The sequence below is a fragment of the Drosophila subobscura genome, chromosome J (genome assembly GCF_008121235.1).
Source record: "Drosophila subobscura isolate 14011-0131.10 chromosome J, UCBerk_Dsub_1.0, whole genome shotgun sequence".
Lineage (NCBI taxonomy): Eukaryota > Metazoa > Arthropoda > Insecta > Diptera > Drosophilidae > Drosophila > Drosophila subobscura.
In genome coordinates, this window is record NC_048532.1 from 2,809,140 (window position 1) to 2,829,899 (window position 20,760).

A 20,760-nucleotide genomic window follows, 5' to 3' on the forward strand; every position below is an offset into this window, starting at 1 on the left:
TCTTTGCTGACAGTTGTCGTCATCAACTGATAAGAGCCGGATTCGATCTGTTTATAGTATTACTCGGCTCGTAATCCCCCCGAGGAAGTCTGCGTCCGGGATAAATAAGGGGAGCAAACAAGACAAGACCAAAACAAAGACCAATTTCGGAATAAACTAACCCTAGATAGTTAGTTTGGCCCAAGCTTTATTTCCAACAATGCAGATAGGCGACAAAGAACCGCAAACGAACACTTCATAACACGATGAGGCACTAAATGAAACATCCACATCCGTACATATACATATGTCTATGAATTAGCTCTTCAATGAGCAACCCTAACCACCCGCAACTGACACGAAATGTAAGACACTTCCACGCATCATTTCCAAACAAAAAGGAAAGAATTCCAACTTCGGTGACCGAAGAGTGAGATATCCTTGCAAATTTCAAAGTAGCTTGCTATTATTCACATCTCTGTAAAAAGACACTTTAGAACACGATTGTTGTTAATTAGTTATCGAAATGTTTGATATAAACTTATCTCCGAGGTTATTAAGTCATAAATATCAACTGATCTCCACTGGCGAAACTGTGGGACAGTCAACAGTAAATCATTGCAATGATGTACCCTAGTTTTCCGACCCATTTTGGATGGGATTCAATGGGGAATTTGCAAGGACTCGGCGTATACAGAAATTTGGGGATGGATTCTTTGACAGTCCGATCCGAAACATAATTTTATCTTAGGATACATACACACATAGATACATACGTAAATAAGTCGACTTCAATAAAAACTAGCTTAACCGGTACGAGTAAAGGCATGTGAGGATGAGCGAAGAGAGGATCAGATCTGGTCGTTGCCCTTGCGACGCAACCAACTGGGTATATAGCCCCTGACTGCCTCGCCCAGTTGGCGGTAAATGATCAGCCCAAGAATGGGCAGGACAAGCCGCGCGTCCTTGAACAAGTACACATAACAGGCAACAAGGAAGAGAACCAGATCCGTACAGTAGCTGAGAGCCGAGCGTACCTTCTCGTGCGTATGCTCCTCCGACTGGAGCACCGCCAGTACGGATGCCCGCTCCAGAAGATCCCGCTCGGCGCTTGAGAGAACCAGGGCCGTCTGCGAGGTCCGCTCCACGGCTAGAGCCAGGCCTCCCGTGGCTAGTGCTGTGGGTCTATTGAGCGAGGTGTCGCGAGACCGTGTGCTGGATGGAACCCGTCGCTTAATCACCCGTTTGATTTTCACGAGGCGCGTTCGTCCCCGGGCATCGGGACGAGCCTCAACGGTCTCGCTCATGACGCTCTCACTCTCCGTCTCGCTCTTGTTCTTTGTCTTGGGTGGGGGCACCACTAGAACGGTCGGGTACTCAGGCTCCTCCTCCTCCGCTTGGCTTTGAGTCTGCTGCTGCGCTTCACGCTCCTCGTCTTTGTCCCGTGATTTGTGATACGCCAGATTACTGGACGCATCCCGCACATGCACCAGCTGCTCCCGCTCCGAGATGGACAGACGCCGCTCCCGACTGAGCACTGGTGGTGCCAGTAGCATGTCGTCGTTGGTCTTTGTGGCCAGTCTCTTCCTGTGCTCTTCCGTGTTGGACATCGATCCCTCATCCTCGTCCGTTTCGGCTGCTGCCTTTGCGGCTGCCCGCTTCAGCTCGTCGCGGTCTAGGTAGAGGGGCGTGTGGTATTTGTGGGAGCTGCCGACCTCCCGCACTAGGTCACTGTAGTGATCGACGGCGGCGTGTGCCTCCTCCTGCATGAGGCGCTCTGCCTCTTGGCGGCGCAACTCCTCCTCCTCCTTGGCTCTGCGTTTGACCTCCAAATCGGCCGCAATGGCAGCGGCATTGGTTTTCTCCAAGGGATTCGATATCTCCTCATTGGCTTCAGTGTTCTTCTCGGTGGCGGACCGCTTGTCGCGGCTAAAAAAACGACTTTATGCCCTTGGCCAGATCCATCTTTAGGCTGCTGCTACTGCTGGTACTGGGATTGGGATTGGGGGCCGTGATTGGTGAGGCGTGTGGGATAGTTGCGAGTGTCACTGCTGCGGTGGGTGTGGCACCATTGCCGTTTCCCGGCAGAGATGGACTGATGGGGATGGGTGGGCTCATGGGCTGCTCCCCCTGCTCGTTGGGCGGGCGCTTAAGGATCGGCTTGGGTACAAAGTCGGGACTGGGCAGTGGCATTGGGCGGGTGAGGACCACAGCCGCCTGCTCCGGTGTGGGGGCGCGATAGGGTGTGAAGGTGCCAGCGGCCATGGTCCGAGGATGGTACGTCTCCAGATCGCGGGGGCTGGGCGAACGGGTGCGAGCCAACAGTTCCATCTTGAATTTCTCAATGGAGTCCTGCTCCGAGGAGGCTGTGCTCTCCGTGTAGTCAGAGCCCAGGTCGTAGCTAGAGTGTTGTTGTCCCTGCACTGGATAGTCCTCGTCCAGTTCCATGTTAATATCTTCACTGTCTTCTGCAGTGCTCTCGGTCCGTTCTTCGTCGTCAGGCGCTTCCTGCTCCTGCTCCCGGATGTGCTGCTGTTGCTCATCCGCACTCAGTGCCTTGCTGTGGGTGCGTGAGAGGCTGCCCAGATCGTTGACGTTCTCCCTTGAGTCCCACTTTCGCCCCATGCTAACCATGTCCGCTGATTGCCGGCGCAGCTCGCTCCTCCGCTCGAAGGAGACGCGCTCTGCCTCTGAAATTGAGCCGAGGCGCTTGCGTAGATTGGCCGGCGGACCAGAGGCCTGCGTGCTATTTGCCATTCTGTCCTGAGAGGCCTTTCTCGACTTGGCCGCTTGCTCCAACTCCACCGCCTCGTAGAATCTCGCCATTGCGCGCTCATAGAGCAGCTCGGTGGAGCTCACGGAGCGACGCAGCGGGAAGGTGGTGTGCAGGTTATTGAACTCCAGAAATGCCAGATCTGGGGCGGAGATGGATATAGGCGGTGGCTGTATGGCATCCTCCAGGTCCAGCTCGAAGGAGTCTTGCTCTGTGGGGAGAACAAATGCAAACGGGAATGGGACTGGAAACATGGATGCACTCTGGGTATACCTACTGTCCTTATCCTTGACCTTGCTGTTCTTGTCGAAGACGACGAGCATGAACTCGTTACTGGTGTGCACCTCGTCGTGCTTGTCCGCTGACCTGGGGGCACGTCTAGAAATTGGAGCAGCGTCTGGTCTCTGTTTGGACTTGGGTCTGGATCTGGGGGACTCTTCATAGCCCGGAACTGTGGCAGTCGCTGTGGCAACCGCTGTGGCTGTGGCTGTGGCTGGTGGTGGTGCACTGATCTCAATGGTGGGCAGCCGCTCACCAATCACCGCACTAGCACTGGCAGCCACTGCCAATGCCAGGGTGGGCACGTTCCTCGCCGGGCTTAGGGCTTGGCCCGAGAATCGTCTCACGTTCTGATTAACTCCCAGTTGGACTGGCTCCGCGCTGCGCTGCAGGGCTGGAGTTGACTTGATGGCCTCTGGTGGGGGTGTTGGTTGCGTTTCGGAGTGCTGCCGCTTGCTTGGTGGACTGAGACTTCGTTTTCGATGGAGAACTGACTTCAACGGCTTTTCCTCAGGCGGAGAGGGCAGGGCCTGGGGCCGGAAGCGCAGTGGGGACTTCTCTTTGGGCTCGACCGTGGGCTTGGCATTGAACAACTTGAGAGGTGAGCCAACTGGCGACTTCTGGAGCCCAGCCGGGGGCCCTGTCTTGTCCGCCAGAGCGGTGGTGGTGATCAACGTGAGGTTGAGCTTGTTACTGGATCCAGCCGCCGGCTTGGCCGAGGAGTCGGCACTGCTCTGGGAGGGGCTCTTGCGCACATCCATTTTCAGAGCCTGGTCCGAGGTGCCGTACGACATTTCATGGTGCAACTGCTCGTTGTCGATGAGCTGAGGTTTTGGCTTGCGTTTGGCGTTTGGCGACTGTTTGGGCGACATGCCCGTCGCGGCATCTGCATGGGGACGCGGTGGTGAGAGCGTCTTGCGACGAGGCGGCACTTGGACCGCCTCCGACTTGGGCTTATCCTTCTCATCGCCAGCGATTTTGGTCGCAGACCTTGGCTTGATGATGCCACGCTTGGGATCGGGTATGAAGAGCAGCTCCGACTCCTCGGATGGCTCACTCAGGCCATATGGGTTCTCAGCCTTGACGCGGAACTTGTACTCCGAGCCCTCGATCAGATCGTGCAGAGTAGTCGTCAGGGCCCGCGTGGTGGCGGCCTTCAGCCAGACGTTCCAGCCCATTCGGAAGTACTCCACAATGTAGTTGCCGATCTTGCAGCCACCATCGTCCAGTGGTGCCGTCCAGGCGAGCGTTGCGGACTTGCCGAACGACATGTTCAGACGGGGCGTACCCGGAGCATTGGGCCGTGCCGTGACCGTGACTAGAAAGGAAGCGTTGTCCTCCCCCAGCTTGTTCCATGCACGCACCATGTACTCCCCGCGATCCTCGCGATGCACGTTATCTATCTTGAGAAGCGAGTTCTTCTCCGTATTGGTAACCTGCAAAGAGAACAGAAAACGGATGAAAACCATGCAGATACGAGTAGGATATTGAAACCACTCAAGTACCTCGAAGCGTCCATCAGGGGCAATCACTTCGCCCTCGTGGAGCCAGGTAATGGCCGGCGGCGGCTGGCCGGCAATGCCGACCTTCAGACGCAGCACCTCGTCCGCCTCCACAATGAGGCCGTCCTCGTAGGTGCGCGGCAAACGAATCTTGGGTGGCGCCTGCACCATGAGCCTTGCCTTGGTCACCACGTGGCCAGCCCGGTTCGTTGCCGTGCACTTAATTTCGCCCTCGTCCGTCAGTGCCACTTGGTGAATGATCAGGACACTGGCGTCGTTGTCGTTGAGGATCTTGGTGCGGCGACTGCTGAAGATCTCGTAGCCATCCTTGAACCAGTTGATCTCCGGCTGTGGCTCGCCGAGTATGCGCACCCGGAACTCAATGCGCTCATCCTCAACCGCATCAGTGTCCAAGAGCTCGTCTATGAAGCGGGGAACGGTTATCGCATTGCGCTGCAGTGTAACCGTCAGGGGATCAGAGAGCTCGCTGGCGTCGGATCGTCCCACGATGTTTTCGGCAAAGCAGCGAAACTGGTACCGCCAGCCTGGCTCCAGTCCACTGATGCACACATCGCACCTGGAGACAGGTGTGGGTGTGGCGCGCACCCAGTGCGGCGAGCCCATGCGACGGTGCTCCACAGTGTAGCCGGTGATCGGGGAGCCTCCGTCGAGCAGCGGACGATCCCAGCGCAGGTTGACCACGTCGGGCTGCTGCTCCGAGAGCGACAGTGGCGTCAATATGGGCCGACCAGGCGGAGAGGGTCGTTCTGAAAGCAGAAGCAAGCATAAAAGATGCACTGAAAACTAGGCCCTCTCTTAGTATCGGTGGACCGATGGCTCTCTCTCTCTCTCTTTCTCTGCCTGTCTCTAGCTGTAGCCGTAGTTTCGAAAACATTACTTTGTCGTTTTCAAATTTTAGGCCAAAACATTCACACAATGACGGACCAGACCACGGCAACCACTTGAGTGTGCGAGTCGCTATAAATAGAAACATTTCTAGCGCTCCCACCAGCTATGTGGGCTCCGTCTGCGCTGATTATAGCCCATCTGAATGGTTTATATCAGACTATACGGACTGGGATTGGGAATACTTTTGGATTTGTTTTTGAAGTAATGCTGAAACTTGCCTGCAGACTTCCAATGGACATTCTTCTTTGGTCGACCGCTCTGTGCATGGGCGTGAAGCTTTCCCGGCTGATTTCCCATCTCGAGATGCTAAATATTTAACCTATTTGCAGTTTTTGTGTGCATATATAGAAGATTCTATATATAGACAGTCGAATTTAACTGAAGACACTCGCGGATCCGTCGCCTTAACTAAGTATTTTTCGAAAATCGATTTTAAATTCTAATAGTGTAATTCTCGTAACATAAATTTGTTGTTTGCAAGCGTTGCCATTTTTACGGCGCGTTAAATAATCCGTTCGTTGGTCAAATCAATTAACATATTCGAAAAGCTTTTCTGCGTTGATAGACGTCGTCTTATCGATAGACATTAGTGTCTCGATGTGTGCTGTTACTTAACGTGAAACAGCAATATCTGCTGTTAAAGTGTCAGCTCTTTTTATCGTTTCATCTCTAGTTATCTAGATACATTCAGGTCATCCTGAAAGATAAAAAGGTCATTACTCGACAAAAGATATTGGTTTTTGGAATTTTGGTTTTTTTTCTATGGCAGAACTTTTTTGTAAAGTCTGGTATTTTTTGTAACGGTTTTTTAGAGGTAGCGCATCTTATTTCATATAACTTAAGTATCTTACATCTGGTTTTTATGTACTTCGCCATTCTATAAAGCTGATGAATGAATCTACAAACACTTTGTGGTTTTAGCTTACCGTTTGAAAAATATTAAGCTTTGAAGAGCATAAATGTAGCTTTCTGTGCGGATTTTTTTTTTTTAATTTTGATCTGTATTAAAAAAAGTAGAAAAAAATGCATAACTTAAATTATGTGAAAAATACCAGACTTTATAAATTCTATAAAAAAAGTTTTGACCTAAAAAAAATTACGTACAGCCGCTAGAAAGTAACTTGTGCGCGACAACATTTCTTATTGGTTGCATACGAATATCATCCCTGATTTTCTAGCGGCCCCTTTTTTTTCGATCTGAGTACTAGGCGTACAATATTAAAACCGGGAGATACGATTTCCGATTATAGACACACATCGGAATTTTTCGGTATATTTTGAAAATGGGATATATATACGTTAGGTATATTTCGGTATATTTCTGAGGTTATATTTCATCGATAAATCCGCGATCACACTTTTTTTCAGCCTTACAAAAAGTGATTTTTTGCCCATTTATTAATTTTTGTTGTTCTGGTTTAATATAATTGCAATTTTATTTGTTGTTTGTGCTGAATCAATAAATCTGAATGAATTAAACCATATTTCTGTGTACATGCGTGCCCTCACGGCTTAGATATGCCCTGCCACCCTTGGAATGTTTGGAAGCCTGTGTAAGGTACTAATGAGAATAAAAACAAGCAGTGTATCTCGGAAAAGCCGCTGCGGTGCAGCTGCAAAATTATAACAGGTGCAGCTACGTCTGTGGCACGGCCCGCGCACTTATTCACACACGCTATACCCATCCCTGTGTTGAGAAAATCTACAAAAAAGCAGCAACAACAATGGCTGGTACGGCCGCGGCAACGCCAATGGAAATTGATGAATTCATAAATGGAGCACTCGTTTCTTGGGTGAGTAAAGTGAATAAACATGTTCAATATCTACTGCGAAATTGGGCTATGTGCTTGGCATAAGTAATTGAATGTTTTGCTCTCAAGTAATTCCCATGGGCACACACGAACATCAGCAACAAAGAGAACAGCCTGCTCGCTCGCTCGTTCGCATAGACTTCCGCAGCAGCACAGCACAGCACTCACCAGGTAGCTAGTAGCAAGGTCATTGTAACTGGCTTACGACAGCTTACGGTAGAACTTTAATGCTGTTATATTCGCAGTGTGCTTTGTTTGCATGTTCGCGTCCGGTCATGGCTCGTTTTGTTCTGTTCTTCATCTGTGATAGTTAACTTCTCTTTTTCTTGCCTCCCCAGCTAGAGTCATGTCTGCCACGTGCCGAACTGCTTGCCGGTTACACCTCGCTGCTGGATGGCCATATCATACACAGCGTTTGGCTCCAAATCGACCCGGAGCCGCAAAACAATCCCAGCGAGCTGACCGAGTTTAGTGGAAAATCTTTGAGTGTGGCCAGGGCCAAGAACTTTGAGTGCATCGTTCGGAATCTGAAATCATTGTTTGAGGAAGAGCTGGGTCAGACCATACTGGTCCTGCCCGATGCGGTCACGCTGGGCTATCATCCGGAGAGCAGGAGCGGACTGGAGCAAATGAAAACGCTGCTCACTCTGCTTCTGGGTGCGGCAGTGCAATGTCCCAACAAGGAGTTGTTCATAGCGCGCATCAAGGAGCTCGATCTGGAGACACAGCACGCCATTGTGGCACTCATCAAACAGGTGACCGACAGCCATAGTCTGGTGCTCACCGAAGACTCGCTGGAACGGTTATCGCCGCAAAACATGTACACCCACATCCTTCGCCTGACCAAGGAGCGCGATGTCATGTATTTGAAATGGATTGACCTGGTGTGCATGGAGCCCGAAATAACGACGGGCGACAATTTGGCGGAGTGTGGCCAAGGCGTTGTCAGTGTGCCGCGTTCTCCCTCGAACGGAACCGCCACCTCCACACCCTCATCGTCATCCAACTCGGATAGCAACCATTTAGCAGTGGAGTGTGCAGACCTTAGATCGAAGAATCGCAAGCTTCGCCAGGAGCTGTATGTTGAAACGTGTCCCTTGGCTTCCTTTTTGATTGATTTGCTAATAATATTACTTTTACAGGGAGGAAAAGTCAGAGAACCTTCTGGAGCTGCGGGAGGAGCTGGACGAAAAGAATGTGCGTTTTGACAGGCTGCGGCAGGAGAGTCAGGATTGGTTTGCAGAAGCCAAACGGGCATCTGCCTATCGAGACGAGGTGGACATCTTACGCGAGCGAGCTGAGCGCGCCGATCGGCTGGAGGTCGAAGTACAAAAGTATCGTGAGAAACTCGGCGACTCTGATTTCTACAAGTCTCGGGTGGAGGAGTTGCGCGAAGACAACCGTGTGCTGCTGGAGTCAAAGTATAAGAAGACAGAATCGGAAATGATTTTTACTAACCAAATCTATGTCCATTAGAGAAATGCTGGAGGAGCAGTTGCAACGCTACCGCAAACGTTCGGAGCATGCCATTTCCCTGGAGTCCGAGATTATAAAATACAAGCAAAAGCTAAATGACATGGCCCTGGAACGGGATGTGGATCGCTCAAAGCTGGAGGAGCTGCTGGAGGAAAACGCCCAGCTGCAGCTGGTGGCCAGGAATTTGAACTCGACGCACGAGGGCGACAAGTCCTTTTCAGAGAACGAGGACGAATGCAACTCGGGGGACAATAGTCTGTCCGAGCAGCTCACCAACAATGCTCAGACGCGTGCCCTAAAGCTGGAGCTGGAGAATCGGCGGCTGACTGCTGCCTTGGAGCAGCTGAAGGAAAGCAGCTTTCACGAGTCCACCAATAAAATGCTGGAGTTGGAGAAGGAGAAGAAGAAGCTTTCCCTGAAGATCGATCAGATGCAGGAGAACATTCAGAGGCTATCCCAGCAGAATGTGGAGCTGGAGGGCGTGTTCAAGAATGCCCTGGAAGAGAACAAGAAGCTGCAAGATGCCGTGGACAGTCGCCAGAAGAGCTACGATCGCCAAAGCCTGGAGCGCGAAGTGGACCGCCAGAGGCTTGCAGATGCCGAACAGCATGCCGAAACCCTTAACAAGGAGAAGCAGCGCATCCAAACGCTCAATGAAAGCATTCAACGGCGTGCGGATGACTTGGAGCGGCTGGCGGAAAGCAAGAGCAAGGAGCTGGAGCAGCATTTCGAGAAGGCAAAGCAGTGCGAGCAGACCAAACAAAGACTCTACGAGATCGAGGCCAAAGTGTCTGCATACGAGCGGGAGAATGCCAGCCTGCTCAAAGAGGTATCGAAACTGAAGGAGGGCAGCGAGGAGAAGTCCGTTCAGCTCGACCAAAGCATCAATCAACTGGACACGCAGACCAAAGAGATTATGAGGCTCAGCAAAGTGCTCGAAGAGACCGAGCAGGTGCAGCAGAAGCTCATCGAGTTGGAGAAACAAAACCAAGAGCTGGCATCGCAACGAAACATCGATCAGGAGATGATTAACACGCTCCGTGAAGACCTGGTCACTGGCACTCTGGTGACCAAGAAGGTGCGACACAATCTGGCGAAGCTCGGCCTCACCGACAGCGAGCCGACTGAACTGAATGTGGAGCATGTGGTTGAGAAACTGGTGCGCAATCCAGAGACCTTTAAAACGGTGCGTGAGATTATGTTGAACGTAAAACGCGAGCAGCAGGAGGAACGCTATGCTGATGAGGAGGAGGGTGAGGGTGGCCTTAAATCGGACATGTGTGTTCTATGCCATCGCCAAGAGATCTTCACAGTGGAGAAGAACATTGAGCTGGCCCCGACCAGCTCTTCCCAGGAACTGCGCTTCGAGCACAAACCTAGGCCGACTCCTGTCCGAGAATCCGCTGAGCTTATGCGTGTTAAGGATTGCAACACGCAGCTGCAGACCGAAAACGCCCGCCTAAGTGTCGATGTGGCTGCTTTGGGGTCACAGATCACTTCCCTGAATACCCAGCACGTGGCTCTGCAGCTGGCAAACTCTCAACTGGCCGCGGAGAAGGACACGCTGCTCAAAGACATCGACTCCCTGCAGCAGGTGCACAAAAATGCGCTGCAAGATCAGGTTACTCTTCAATGTCTGCACGACCAGCTCTCCGCCGAATATGAATCTCTAAACAAGGACAAGGAGCAACTGAAGGCAGCAGTTCGAGATCTGCGCCAGGAGTTGCGCGACACCCGGGAACAGCAAACGGCTTTAGAACAGCGCATTGAGGAACTCACCACTCAAAATGGGAGCATGAAGACCTGCAGTGAGGATCTCTCCATCTTGCGCACCGAGCATTCGAAGCTCACTGACGACTTCCGCAATCTGTTTGCCACCAGCGACCGCTTCAAGAACGAGTACAAAAACATACAGGAACAGTACAAAATGATACGCATGGAGCACAGCAGCCTTAAGCTCCAGAACACGGAGCTCTCGGGGGGAGCTCAACACCAGGAGTGATCAAGTGCGTCTACTTCAAATGGAGTACAGCAAACTTCAGCAGCGCTGTGAGGTAAGTTTACACCGAGCAGCTATTTTCGCTGGCATCATGTGATGGCTATCTTGGCAATCACTTTCAGATGCTTATACAAAACAACGGCGACCTGGACTCTGAGCGCAAGGCCCTGATGGACAATGTTTCGCAGCTGCTTTCCCAGTATCAAGAGCTGTTGGCCATTTCCCTGGAGGACAAGAAACATTTTCATGAAGAAGAGAAAAACTATACCGAGCGGGTACACAGCCTGAAGCGGCAAAAGGAGAAGCTAGAAGAGAAAATCATGGAACACTACAAAAAGTCAGAGACGACGGTGCATAAGAAGTGAGCCACCAGCCAAATACACTTCTAATTCGAAATTTCTAATCGTTTCCACCCCTCCCTTGTTAAGAAAACCCTTTGCCATAAGTCTGGTGCGTCGTGTAAAGAAAGCTAGCTCCGATCTAATGAACAAAGTGCCCAGTCGCGTAGGTTTGATTTGAAAAAAAATCCCTGAAAGGCCCAGAAAAATAATGCTCATTTCTCGTTTTTCAGAACCGTCGCTCCTGGGTAGATGATGCTCGCACCAATTCGCAATTTGTTATTGGATCCGAGTCTGGTGGCAATGAATCGGACAACAGCAATGAAGAACCCCTGTCCGTTGCCTCCGATACGCATTTGTTGCAGCGAAACATGCCACTTCGCCAGAGCCTTCAGCGGTAAGCACGCACTTCCAAAAAGATTCGAATCGAGTATATGGTTTATTGGATAATATAATTTACTGTTGGGGATATGGTTCTTGTTCTATTTACATGTACACACACACACAACAACCCTCACACCAACAACAACGCACAACCACATGCACAATACAAAAACCGAACACTCCATGAGTAGGGATTTGCTGGATAACTCGATCCAACGTGGTGGCGCCGTGCGCAGTAGCTTGCAAGCACAGAAACGTACGGATTTGAATAACTCACGTAGAAATAGCGTGCACGGGTATGCGCTTTTAAATGTATAACAATCTCTGGTACCTCTAACTACTGCCACTGTATCAAATCCCCATTTTTCATTTCCGCAAGACTTCCACTGCCCTGTCGTCTCTGTCGTTGTTTTTCGGACAACACATCATTTAGATAAAGTACTAACAATTCGTTTTGGATTTGCAGAAGCCTTGAAGCGCCAGACGTGACTGGCAGTAGCCTTACCCTGGGCACAGCCGGCTCCCGCCGTACTGTGTATCTTATTGACGAGCACCAGAAATTACCCGATGGATCCAGCTCCAGCCCTGGATCTAACGCACAACAGCAACAGTCTGCCAGCACCAGTATCGCCAGTGACGGAACACCAGCTCCCAACGCAGAACCTCAGACCCCACAAAAGAATAGCGACAACAACAGCAACAGCAGCAGTCCTGGACCTGCCACGTTCCTCATGTACAATCGGATTAACACCACGATTGGGGGAGTATCCACGACTACAGACCAAACTCCGCTGGTACCACCTGTGGCCAGCGGCAGTGGAGGTGGGAATGTCTCTGGTACTCCCACTCAGGATGATAAGTCTGGCCGAAAACGGAGCGAGGACAAGAGCAATAGCATCTGGTATGAGTACGGATGCGTCTAGAAATAAAATATGTAATCAGTATACACAGGTCCACAACTGGAACTTGAATTTAAATTGAATGCATTTTCTGACGAAGTATTATTTCGTGTTAGACATTACGAATTTATTTTTACTAATTTAATAATATTAGAACATCGATGTTGCCTTAAGCTTAAGTAAGTGGAACGAGTATAAAGTATAAAGTGCTCCTTAAACTGCTATGATTTGACTTAAGAAATGTTTTACAATTAGTTTTATGTACTATACCTATACCGATACCAATACCTATATACCCATACCCATAGCTATTTATGTATCTGAGTAATTCTGAAACAAGCAAGACTACGCGGCAACTATGCGAATTAATAACTACTACCCAGTATACACCTTTATACACACAACAAACCATTAGCTATACTCTGACTATACTTTCGTTGATAAGATTTATTTAATAGCAATATTTATACATATGTATCTATTTAGCGTACTCGAATCTGTCTATTCCTATACATTGTATACTACTGCTATGCTCGTACCCTGCTAAACAGCTAAGAAATGCGCCTTCAATTTGTGAATATATTTTCATATACATTACGTGTGGCCTTGTGTGTTCGTACGTCTATTTATTGATGCCTCAGAGCCTAATGATAACGCAATAAAAACATGCATAAGAATATGTTATACTATATCTCCTGTTGTGTGTGTGTGTGTTTTGGGCTGCCATTTAAGATAAGAATTACGATAATGTTGTGGAGCTACATATAAGATAAATCCTCTACTCACAGTATCTTAGTATGAATAACGATTAAAGACAAAAAACATGTGGTTGAAGGCTCTAATTATAATTCCGCTGGTAACTATCCTGGCCCATCGCATTCCTGGTGCAGATTCCTTACCACACTCTTGCCCGAATTCAAGATCTTTAGTCCATACGCGGCGGCCACTTGCGGTGTGTGCCAGACGCTCAGCAAAACGGCATGCCGTAGCGAAAACACCTTTTCCGCATGCTCGTCAGGTAAGCCCAAAAAAACACACATATATTGGAGGAATAGCAATTAGCAGAATTTAACTTCCAGGAGTACCTCTTAACGATATAATTAACTGTCCGACCAATTATTTTTGCACCGATGGCGAGTACACTTGCTATGAAAATGCTGAGCCGGTATGCAAAGCAGATGAAGCTCCTATCACAACTACAACAGTGAAGCCTTGGACTGCCGACTGCCAGCAAGCCACAAAAACTGGCTTTCAAAAAAACGAAAATGATCCCACGTGCACTTCGTAAGAACATAAGTATTCTGAAAAGGTTACCGCCGAATGAAAACTAAAACCCCCAATCTATTCACAGTTACTTGTATTGTAAAGTCGCCGAGGACGGCACATTAGAAAGCGCTACAATTTTGAATTGCAAACCTAACCAATACTTTGATGTGTCCTTAAATGCATGTACGGGCACAAAACCCGATGGGTGTACTGCAGTGGCTACCGAACCAACTACAACAACTCAAAAACCTTGGAGCGCAGAGGAAACCTGTCTGGATGTGACCAAGTCTGCATCATTTAAGAATGAAGATGATCCCACATGTGCCACGTAAGAAGATTTGTTCCGATTTTTGACAGCAGGTCTAAACTAAACCTCCTTTTTTCTTTCAGCTACCTCTTTTGTTATGTGTCGAATGGAGTAGCAACGGCTCAAATCTATTCTTGTAAAGGAACAAAGCCATACTTTGATTCGACTTTAAAGGGCTGCAGTGATAAGAAACCAGCCGATTGTACATAAAAATAAGTTTTGAATTATATTTTGAGTACCCGTTTGGGTATTAATTTATTTACTGAGTTTCATGAAAAGGCTTTATTGCATACCCCATTTCCAGCGAAAATACTGATTGTCCCTCTTGCAAGTATTCTCATTACGCTTGGCATTATAGCATTAAATATGAAACCAAAATAAGTCCGCCATAAAAGTTTATCACTGTACCTTGGTAGGAAGAGAGATAAAAAAGTATATAGATTACGATTTTCGGACTTAAAGACCCATGAGTGGCCTTCAACGTTTCCAAACTTCAAAGTGGAGCGTTAGGAAAAAGATCATCATGTGGACGAAAATTATTATATCACTGGTGACTACTTAGCAGAAGATCCGCCTGGGGATATACATACGTATGTACATCTGACATATTTTAGAAATTTAAAATTGCAGTTACTTGTGCAACACTTGGCTGCACACCCAGCACCCGAATTAGATGACCAAAGCACACCGGAATGGAGTGCTGAAAAGACCTGCCTGGAAGTGACTAAATCGGCTATATTTGAAAATCAAAACGATCCCACTTGCGGCAGGTAAGCAGTGATATTTTCTTTACCTTTGCGAATTAATTAATTCATCTTGTATTTTACATGCAGCTACGTCTTTTGCTATGTGTCAAATGGAGGAGCTACTGCGGTGATCTTTTCATGTAAGGCAAATACCCCATACTTTGATTCGACTTTACGGCTCTGCACTGCCATAAAGGCAGAGGGATGTATATAGAAGCGCCGAAGCTTCTCCATTTTATTAAACAATATGGATCAGGTTCCCCAAAACAATAAATAATATTCTGTGCCATAATCACATTGGTTCTTCAACAACAAGACAATTTGTTTCTTTAATGGTATCTTATTCAGCAACTCGCGGGCCGTTCGGTCTGACAAGATTGTGTATCAGAATTGTAAAATTCATTTGTGTTGCAATAGTATAGCCAACCCAGGTAATCTAAGCTCAATTTATAGCAGTACACGTACCTGGAATTTTAAAATTCGTACATGAATAATTCCTATTTAACGCGAAATCAACAATCTAGACTCACTGTCTGCAGGTTAAATCACTCTCCACCCGAAAGTATCCTTTTTGTCGTAACTTAGAACAATAAACATCAGCATTTAGTGGAGATACCGTGCTTGATTCTGTGGTTACTGGTGTTGATTCCGTTGATGAATCTGTTGTGGTAGGGGAAGATTCAGTTGATGAATCAGTCGTTAAAGTGGAAGATTCAGTTGATGAATCTGTCGTTAAAGTGGAAGATTCAGTTGTTAAGTCCGTCGTTAAAGTGGAGGATTCTGTGGATGGATCCGTGGTTAATGTGGAAGATTCTGTTGATGAATCTGTAGTAAAAGGGGAAGATTCAGTTGATGAATCAGTCGTTAAAGTGGAAGATTCGGTTGATAAATCTGTCGTTAAAGTGGACGATTCTGTGGATGTATCCGTGGTTAATGTGGAAGATTCTGTTGAAGTATCTGTGGTTACAGTTGAAGATTCAGTGGACGAATCTGTAGTGGTAGGGGAAGATTCAGTTGATGAATCAGTCGTTAAAGTGGAAGATTCGGTTGATAAATCTGTCGTTAAAGTGGAAGATTCAGTTGATAAATCTGTCGTTAAAGTGGAGGATTCTGTGGATGGATCCGTGCTTAATGTGGAAGATTCTGTTGATGAATCTGTAGTAATAGGGGAAGATTCAGTTGATGAATCTGTAGTAATAGGGGAAGATTCAGTTGATGAATCAGTCGTTAAAGGGGAAGATTCGGTAGACAAATCTGTCGTTAAAGTGGACGATTCTGTGGATGTATCCGTGGTTAATGTGGAAGTTTCTGTTGAAGTATCTGTGGTTACAGTTGAAGATTCAGTGGACGAATCTGTAGTGGTAGGGGAAGATTCAGTTGATGAATCAGTCGTTAAAGTGGAAGATTCGGTTGATAAATCTGTCGTTAAAGTGGAAGATTCAGTTGTTAAGTCCGTCGTTAAAGTGGAGGATTCTGTGGATGGATCCGTGCTTAATGTGGAAGATTCTGTTGATGAATCTGTAGTAATAGGGGAAGATTCAGTTGATGAATCAGTCGTTAAAGTGGAAGATTCGCTTGATAAATCTGTCGTTAAAGTGGACGGTTCTGTGGATGTATCCGTGGTTAATGTAGAAGTTTCTGTTGAAGTATCTGTGGTTACAGTTGAAGATTCAGTGGACGAATCTGTAGTGGTAGGGGAAGATTCAGTTGATGAATCAGTCGTTAAAGTGGAAGATTCGCTTGATAAATCTGTCGTTAAAGTGGACGGTTCTGTGGATGTATCCGTGGTTAATGTAGAAGTTTCTGTTGAAGTATCTGTGGTTACAGTTGAAGATTCAGTGGACGAATCTGTAGTGGTAGGGGAAGATTCAGTTGATGAATCAGTCGTTAAAGTGGAAGATTCGGTTGATAAATCTGTCGTTAAAGTGGACGATTCTGTTGATGAATCTGTAGTGGTCGGGGAAGATGAATCTGACAAAAAAAAAAAATACATAAGAGATACATAAGAGATTGGATTTTCGGCTATCTGCAAACCTGTTGCTACATCCGATGTTGTAGATGTCGTATCACCAGGTACACAAGAAGGCTGCAAATTCAATTCAATGAGAAAATTGTCAATGAACCATATGGCGGAAATCGGAACACTCACTGAGGACGTTTCCGCGGGTGAACAAATGTTATCCAATGTGCAAAAATACCCCTCTGGACACGCAGTGATTGTGTTTTCAACGACCGATTCCTGGTTAAAGCAGAATCCATAGCTGGTCTCGTCGAGGCACACATTCCTTCCATTGGTGAGTGCACAATTTGAGCAGCTAGGGGATTGACCGAGGGCCGTTTTGAGAAACGGGAGGAACAGAACGAGCTAGAATGGAAAAGAAATGTGTGAAATTGACGTTTACTATTTACTTTTACTTTACCCACTTTTAAAATAATATTTGCACGCATGTCTGTTTAGCGCGAAGCTCTAGTTTCTTGTGATCGAGGGTAGATCTTCTGCCAATTCATTTTATAGGAGGCAGTCTTGGCTTAGCAGTGGGAGTGGTTTGCTTACATAAAGATAAGAGAGATATACGCTCAAGGTTCTGGACCGGACCCCAAATGAATCGTGGCGCCATAAAGCATATTCGGCAGAGCTGACGAAAGTGCTAAAAATGTGATGTCTTCCTACAGCGTGGACCATTCGTAAAAGATAAGTTACGGCGAAAAGATGTACAAGTGCGCTGTTCTGGTGAGTGTTTCCAAGGTGCAGGTGGTCCTAATGAGGGAGATTACTTGACTTATTGTGTCTCAACATTTAGTTGGTCCTCGTGGCGATGCAGGGGACTTTGATCTGGTCTACCTGTGATGTGTGCCAGTCAAATGGGGCAGCTTGCATAAATCAGACATCGTACAATCTTTGCTTTGGCGGCAGCAGTCCCAATACCGCAGAGACCTTCACATGCACTGAAGGCCTGGTCTGCACAGATCAGCCCATTATTTGCTTCCAGCGCAGCGAGACTCCTGCCAGTTGCGGCGACACGGATAGCTGTGGCCAGTGTGCCCCCAACTACACTTTTGCATGCACCTCCCGTTCCACGTTCGCCTTCTGCTTCGGCGCCACCAAACCTACAAATGTTACCGGGAGCTGCCCTACAGACTACTTCTGCGATGCCTCTACCCAAGAGATATGCGTGAAGAAGGCCACAGATGATTCGATCATATGCCATTTGGACAAACCCATCGTACTCTTGTAAATAATTGAACGTAGATAGATACACGCAAATTAGGAATTAACTTTAATTATTAAAGTAAAGTAAGGTAAAGTTAATGAATTAAACAATAATTAAGACTACAAATCGATTGAATCATCGACATCTTCCGATTCTTTGCTACCCAGCCAGGAGCGTGCAGTTCTAAGCGACGGCAGTCGAAAACGCCACTCCTCGCAGCAATGCTCGTAGATACTTTCGCCCAGCTGCAGCAGCTCAACAGCAAAGCGCCGCTCGTCACCTTTCCAGGTACGACCCTCGGAGCCTCCGAACATTTCCATCCGCACCAGAGCGGCCAAAGTGGGTCCCAGATACTTTTTTATGCCGTTGTATAGCTGCGGCTTGGTCATCCTTATCGACGAGTTGGATGGTGACACTCCACTGGCGGATGGCATGGACGCCGTCAGTTGCTTCAAGTACGCGTTCTCCTCTGAAAGCTTTTCCACCTCAAACTTCAGTTTGTTGTAATCCAGCTGGAGTTGTCTTTCCTCTGGAATTGTTTCTTCTTCGCCCATAGGCATTTCCTGACTTTGCCCTGCGCCCATCGAAGGTTTCTCAATTGTTGTACGTGAACTTATTTTCCTAAAAATTGGTTTTGTTTGCGTTTGCAATCCATTTCGAGGCAAGTCAATCATTTCTGATGAAATTGTAGTACTGATTTGGTGCAGCTCCTGCTCCTTTTCCTTGGTACAATCCACCATCCGCCTTTTGATTGCCCTCTCTGGTAAGGTTGCAGCGGATCTCTTATTTACCAATTGATCCAAGTTAATCACGTCTCCAGCAGCGTCGGACATATCATATCCTAGAGGACACTCGAACCCCTCTGGTGGCTTCAGATGTGCCAAAGTGGGAGAAGCCAATTTTACAAGCCTTGGTTCGCCGTTCTCGTCCAGAGATTCAAAGTCCCACGCGAGATCCTTGTTCACTCGCATCAATGTCGGCGTCTGCTTAGCAATGAGCCGGTCCATTTTATAGTTCATAAAGCATTCAATGCGAAAATGGCGTGCGCACACAGCCCTGTTGGCCAGCTTATCTTGAGACACTTTTAAAATCTCTTTATTAGCGCAAATTTGTTGCCATTTTTCCAACTGCTGCGGGTCGCGTACGGGAAACTTGAAGAAGTGCATCGACGGATTGCGGTTTGAAGAGACTTTGCAATCTCGAAAAGTGCAACGAGTGCCGCCCATTGTACAGTAGATATACAATTATTAATTTTTGTTTTGTTTTGGTTTTTAATGGCTCATTCCGAGTGAGTGTTTAATCTTAACACCCTGAACGCCCGCCTTTTAAATAGGTAAGCACTTTGTCCAAATTGGCGAAATAAAACTGCTTGTAAATGTTAATTGTAGCCACCCATCCCCCCTGTTTACGAATGAATTCGAATGGGCACCGTTTCATTCAGCTAAACTGCGTTAAAAATCTTTAAGTTAGTTTAGTTCTTAGTTTGCTCTTAAACACCCATTGGTCAACAGAAGGTTAATCGGTCTCGGTCAATAACATATTTACTCGATTTTAATATTCTGTTTAATATTGCCATCAAACTAAGACTCTCAGCCGTGGAAATATAGTTTTCTACGATTGTACAATACATTCGCCATAAGATTGGCCCACTCTTCTTGCCTCTTTTATTGGATTGTTTACAAAAATAACGATTTAGCTGAAAGGTTTAGAAAAACAACGAAATAGATAAACGCTACCACTACGCCGCCCAGTAGTATGTGTCTTTGTGTACCCTGTTTCCATTATTTAAAATAAAAATTGTTTTTTCAAAGCTCTTCAACATAGTAGTGCCTCAATGTTTCTATACTATTCGAAATTTGTTAAGATATCTCTCCAACGCAGATTTACTTGTTTATTCATTGATTAGATGCAAAGATTTCCAGCATTTTCGCAATTCGAGGACATCCTTCCCTCTAAGGGTACTAAATGTTGCGTATTCCATAAAAAATGTTGGGGAACAATGCTGCTTAGTATTCGCAGCATGCTGCTCACTTTTCGCAGCCTGTTGCCATTTTGTAGCCTATACAAATGATGTTGCCAACGGTAAAAACGTAAGTGGAATAGAATAAAGACTCATTGCTGCTATGAAAATTCCCATCTTGCGAGAGATAAAGAACCCGCCAGAGAGCGAGAGAGAAAAATCCCTACGGAGACGAGAGAAAATCCTGAAGGGACATTTAAAAAACATGCGTATGGGGGTTTGGATACCCTATATTTTTGAATATACATACCTTAAAATTGGAATTTAATAGACCGATGAAATTCAATAAATGGTATATTTATATACCGATATACCGAGACAAGTGTTGGTAAGAGAAATAATAAAAAGGTAGGCTGAACATTTTTCCTAACATCGATTGCTTCTGTCTATCGATAGAAGTACGCGGAAAATTTGAGTTATGTATGTATGTATGTATGTATGTACATACATATGTACATATTTCATTTTTATTTTTCATAGTAGGTAGCTAACAGATCGTGTTGGCGTGAGAAGTGATGTAGATGACAGATTTAGAAAAAATTTAAAATGCCAAATGTAAAATACGGAAAAAGGAACGTTTGTGAGACGCTTCGTACGCGTCACAACTTTTCTAACCGGTTCTCATTCAGTACCAGTCTGTAATATAAAGGGTTTCTTTTTCGAATTGTATACTTAATATATAAATATAATAATAATAACACAAATTTATTAATATAATATATTTTCTACGGAATGGCATTTTTACTAAATATTTTATTTTGTTTTTATCTTCAAATTTGTGGATACAGCAGATTTTCGCAATTTGCGTAACAGTGTGAGCATACCGAAGTCTGGATGCCAAACTTGGTTGCCCTATTTCC

At 46.7% G+C, this 20,760-nt stretch overlaps 7 protein-coding genes across 7 annotated transcripts; 4 read left to right on the forward strand and 3 right to left on the reverse strand.

The window, feature by feature from the left end:
- Positions 1-144: 144 nt before the first annotated feature.
- Positions 145-5,973, reverse strand: LOC117894664 (titin homolog). The gene is given in 5 exon segments (XM_034801840.1): positions 145-1,916; positions 1,918-2,963; positions 3,030-4,467; positions 4,537-5,300; positions 5,661-5,973. Coding segments are annotated over 5 exon segments (4,413 nt in total). The 5' UTR covers positions 5,740-5,973; the 3' UTR covers positions 145-830.
- An 854-nt stretch (positions 5,974-6,827) lies between these two features.
- On the forward strand, positions 6,828-13,029 carry LOC117893005 (girdin). Its single transcript, XM_034799361.1, is given in 10 exon segments — positions 6,828-7,235; positions 7,592-8,331; positions 8,396-8,674; positions 8,730-10,707; positions 10,709-10,783; positions 10,851-11,089; positions 11,157-11,232; positions 11,300-11,463; positions 11,642-11,746; positions 11,917-13,029. Coding segments are annotated over 10 exon segments (4,182 nt in total). The 5' UTR covers positions 6,828-7,166; the 3' UTR covers positions 12,374-13,029.
- LOC117893007 lies at positions 12,232-14,147 on the forward strand. Its single transcript, XM_034799363.1, has 6 exons — positions 12,232-12,351; positions 13,138-13,205; positions 13,271-13,367; positions 13,429-13,633; positions 13,701-13,943; positions 14,006-14,147. The coding sequence occupies exons 2-6, from the start codon at positions 13,173-13,175 to the stop codon at positions 14,130-14,132; spliced, it is 705 nt and encodes a 234-aa protein (XP_034655254.1). The 5' UTR covers positions 12,232-12,351; positions 13,138-13,172; the 3' UTR covers positions 14,133-14,147.
- A 226-nt stretch (positions 14,148-14,373) lies between these two features.
- LOC117893009 lies at positions 14,374-14,897 on the forward strand. Its single transcript, XM_034799365.1, has 3 exons — positions 14,374-14,472; positions 14,553-14,692; positions 14,756-14,897. The coding sequence occupies exons 1-3, from the start codon at positions 14,389-14,391 to the stop codon at positions 14,880-14,882; spliced, it is 351 nt and encodes a 116-aa protein (XP_034655256.1). The 5' UTR covers positions 14,374-14,388; the 3' UTR covers positions 14,883-14,897.
- A 92-nt stretch (positions 14,898-14,989) lies between these two features.
- Positions 14,990-17,893, reverse strand: LOC117893011 (cell wall protein IFF6). The gene is made up of 5 exons (XM_034799366.1): positions 17,093-17,893; positions 16,818-17,033; positions 16,739-16,754; positions 15,199-16,141; positions 14,990-15,133 (listed from the first exon to the last, which is right to left on the reverse strand). Exons 1-5 carry the CDS (start codon positions 17,114-17,116, stop codon positions 15,013-15,015), a joined length of 1,320 nt encoding a protein of 439 aa, XP_034655257.1. The 5' UTR covers positions 17,117-17,893; the 3' UTR covers positions 14,990-15,012.
- Positions 17,444-17,939, forward strand: LOC117893008. Its single transcript, XM_034799364.1, has one exon. It carries the CDS (start codon positions 17,485-17,487, stop codon positions 17,902-17,904), a length of 420 nt encoding a protein of 139 aa, XP_034655255.1. The 5' UTR covers positions 17,444-17,484; the 3' UTR covers positions 17,905-17,939.
- Positions 17,938-19,163, reverse strand: LOC117893006. Its single transcript, XM_034799362.1, has one exon. It carries the CDS (start codon positions 19,104-19,106, stop codon positions 18,000-18,002), a length of 1,107 nt encoding a protein of 368 aa, XP_034655253.1. The 5' UTR covers positions 19,107-19,163; the 3' UTR covers positions 17,938-17,999.
- Between the last annotated feature and the right edge of the window lie 1,597 nt (positions 19,164-20,760).

Bases quoted from the DNA above. Each gene is read 5' to 3' on its own strand.
- LOC117893007 (XM_034799363.1), top strand. From the start codon at position 13,173: ATGTGGTTGAAGGCTCTAATTATAATTCCGCTG. The intron at 13,206-13,270 runs GTAACTATCCTG...CCCGAATTCAAG, and splicing joins CTCTAATTATAATTCCGCTG to ATCTTTAGTCCATACGCGGC. The intron at 13,368-13,428 runs GTAAGCCCAAAA...TTTAACTTCCAG, and splicing joins CTTTTCCGCATGCTCGTCAG to GAGTACCTCTTAACGATATA.
- LOC117893009 (XM_034799365.1), top strand. From the start codon at position 14,389: ATGAGTGGCCTTCAACGTTTCCAAACTTCAAAGTGGAGCGTTAGGAAA. The intron at 14,473-14,552 runs GTGACTACTTAG...TTAAAATTGCAG, and splicing joins CGAAAATTATTATATCACTG to TTACTTGTGCAACACTTGGC. The intron at 14,693-14,755 runs GTAAGCAGTGAT...TTTTACATGCAG, and splicing joins AACGATCCCACTTGCGGCAG to CTACGTCTTTTGCTATGTGT.
- LOC117893011 (XM_034799366.1), bottom strand. From the start codon at position 17,116: ATGCGTGCAAATATTATTTTAAAA. The intron at 17,034-17,092 runs GTGGGTAAAGTA...TTTCCATTCTAG, and splicing joins GTGCAAATATTATTTTAAAA to CTCGTTCTGTTCCTCCCGTT. The intron at 15,134-15,198 runs GTGAGTCTAGAT...TTAAAATTCCAG, and splicing joins AGTGATTTAACCTGCAGACA to GTACGTGTACTGCTATAAAT.
- LOC117893008 (XM_034799364.1), top strand. From the start codon at position 17,485: ATGCAGGGGACTTTGATCTGGTCTACCTGTGATGTGTGCCAGTCAAAT.
- LOC117893006 (XM_034799362.1), bottom strand. From the start codon at position 19,106: ATGGGCGGCACTCGTTGCACTTTTCGAGATTGCAAAGTCTCTTCAAAC.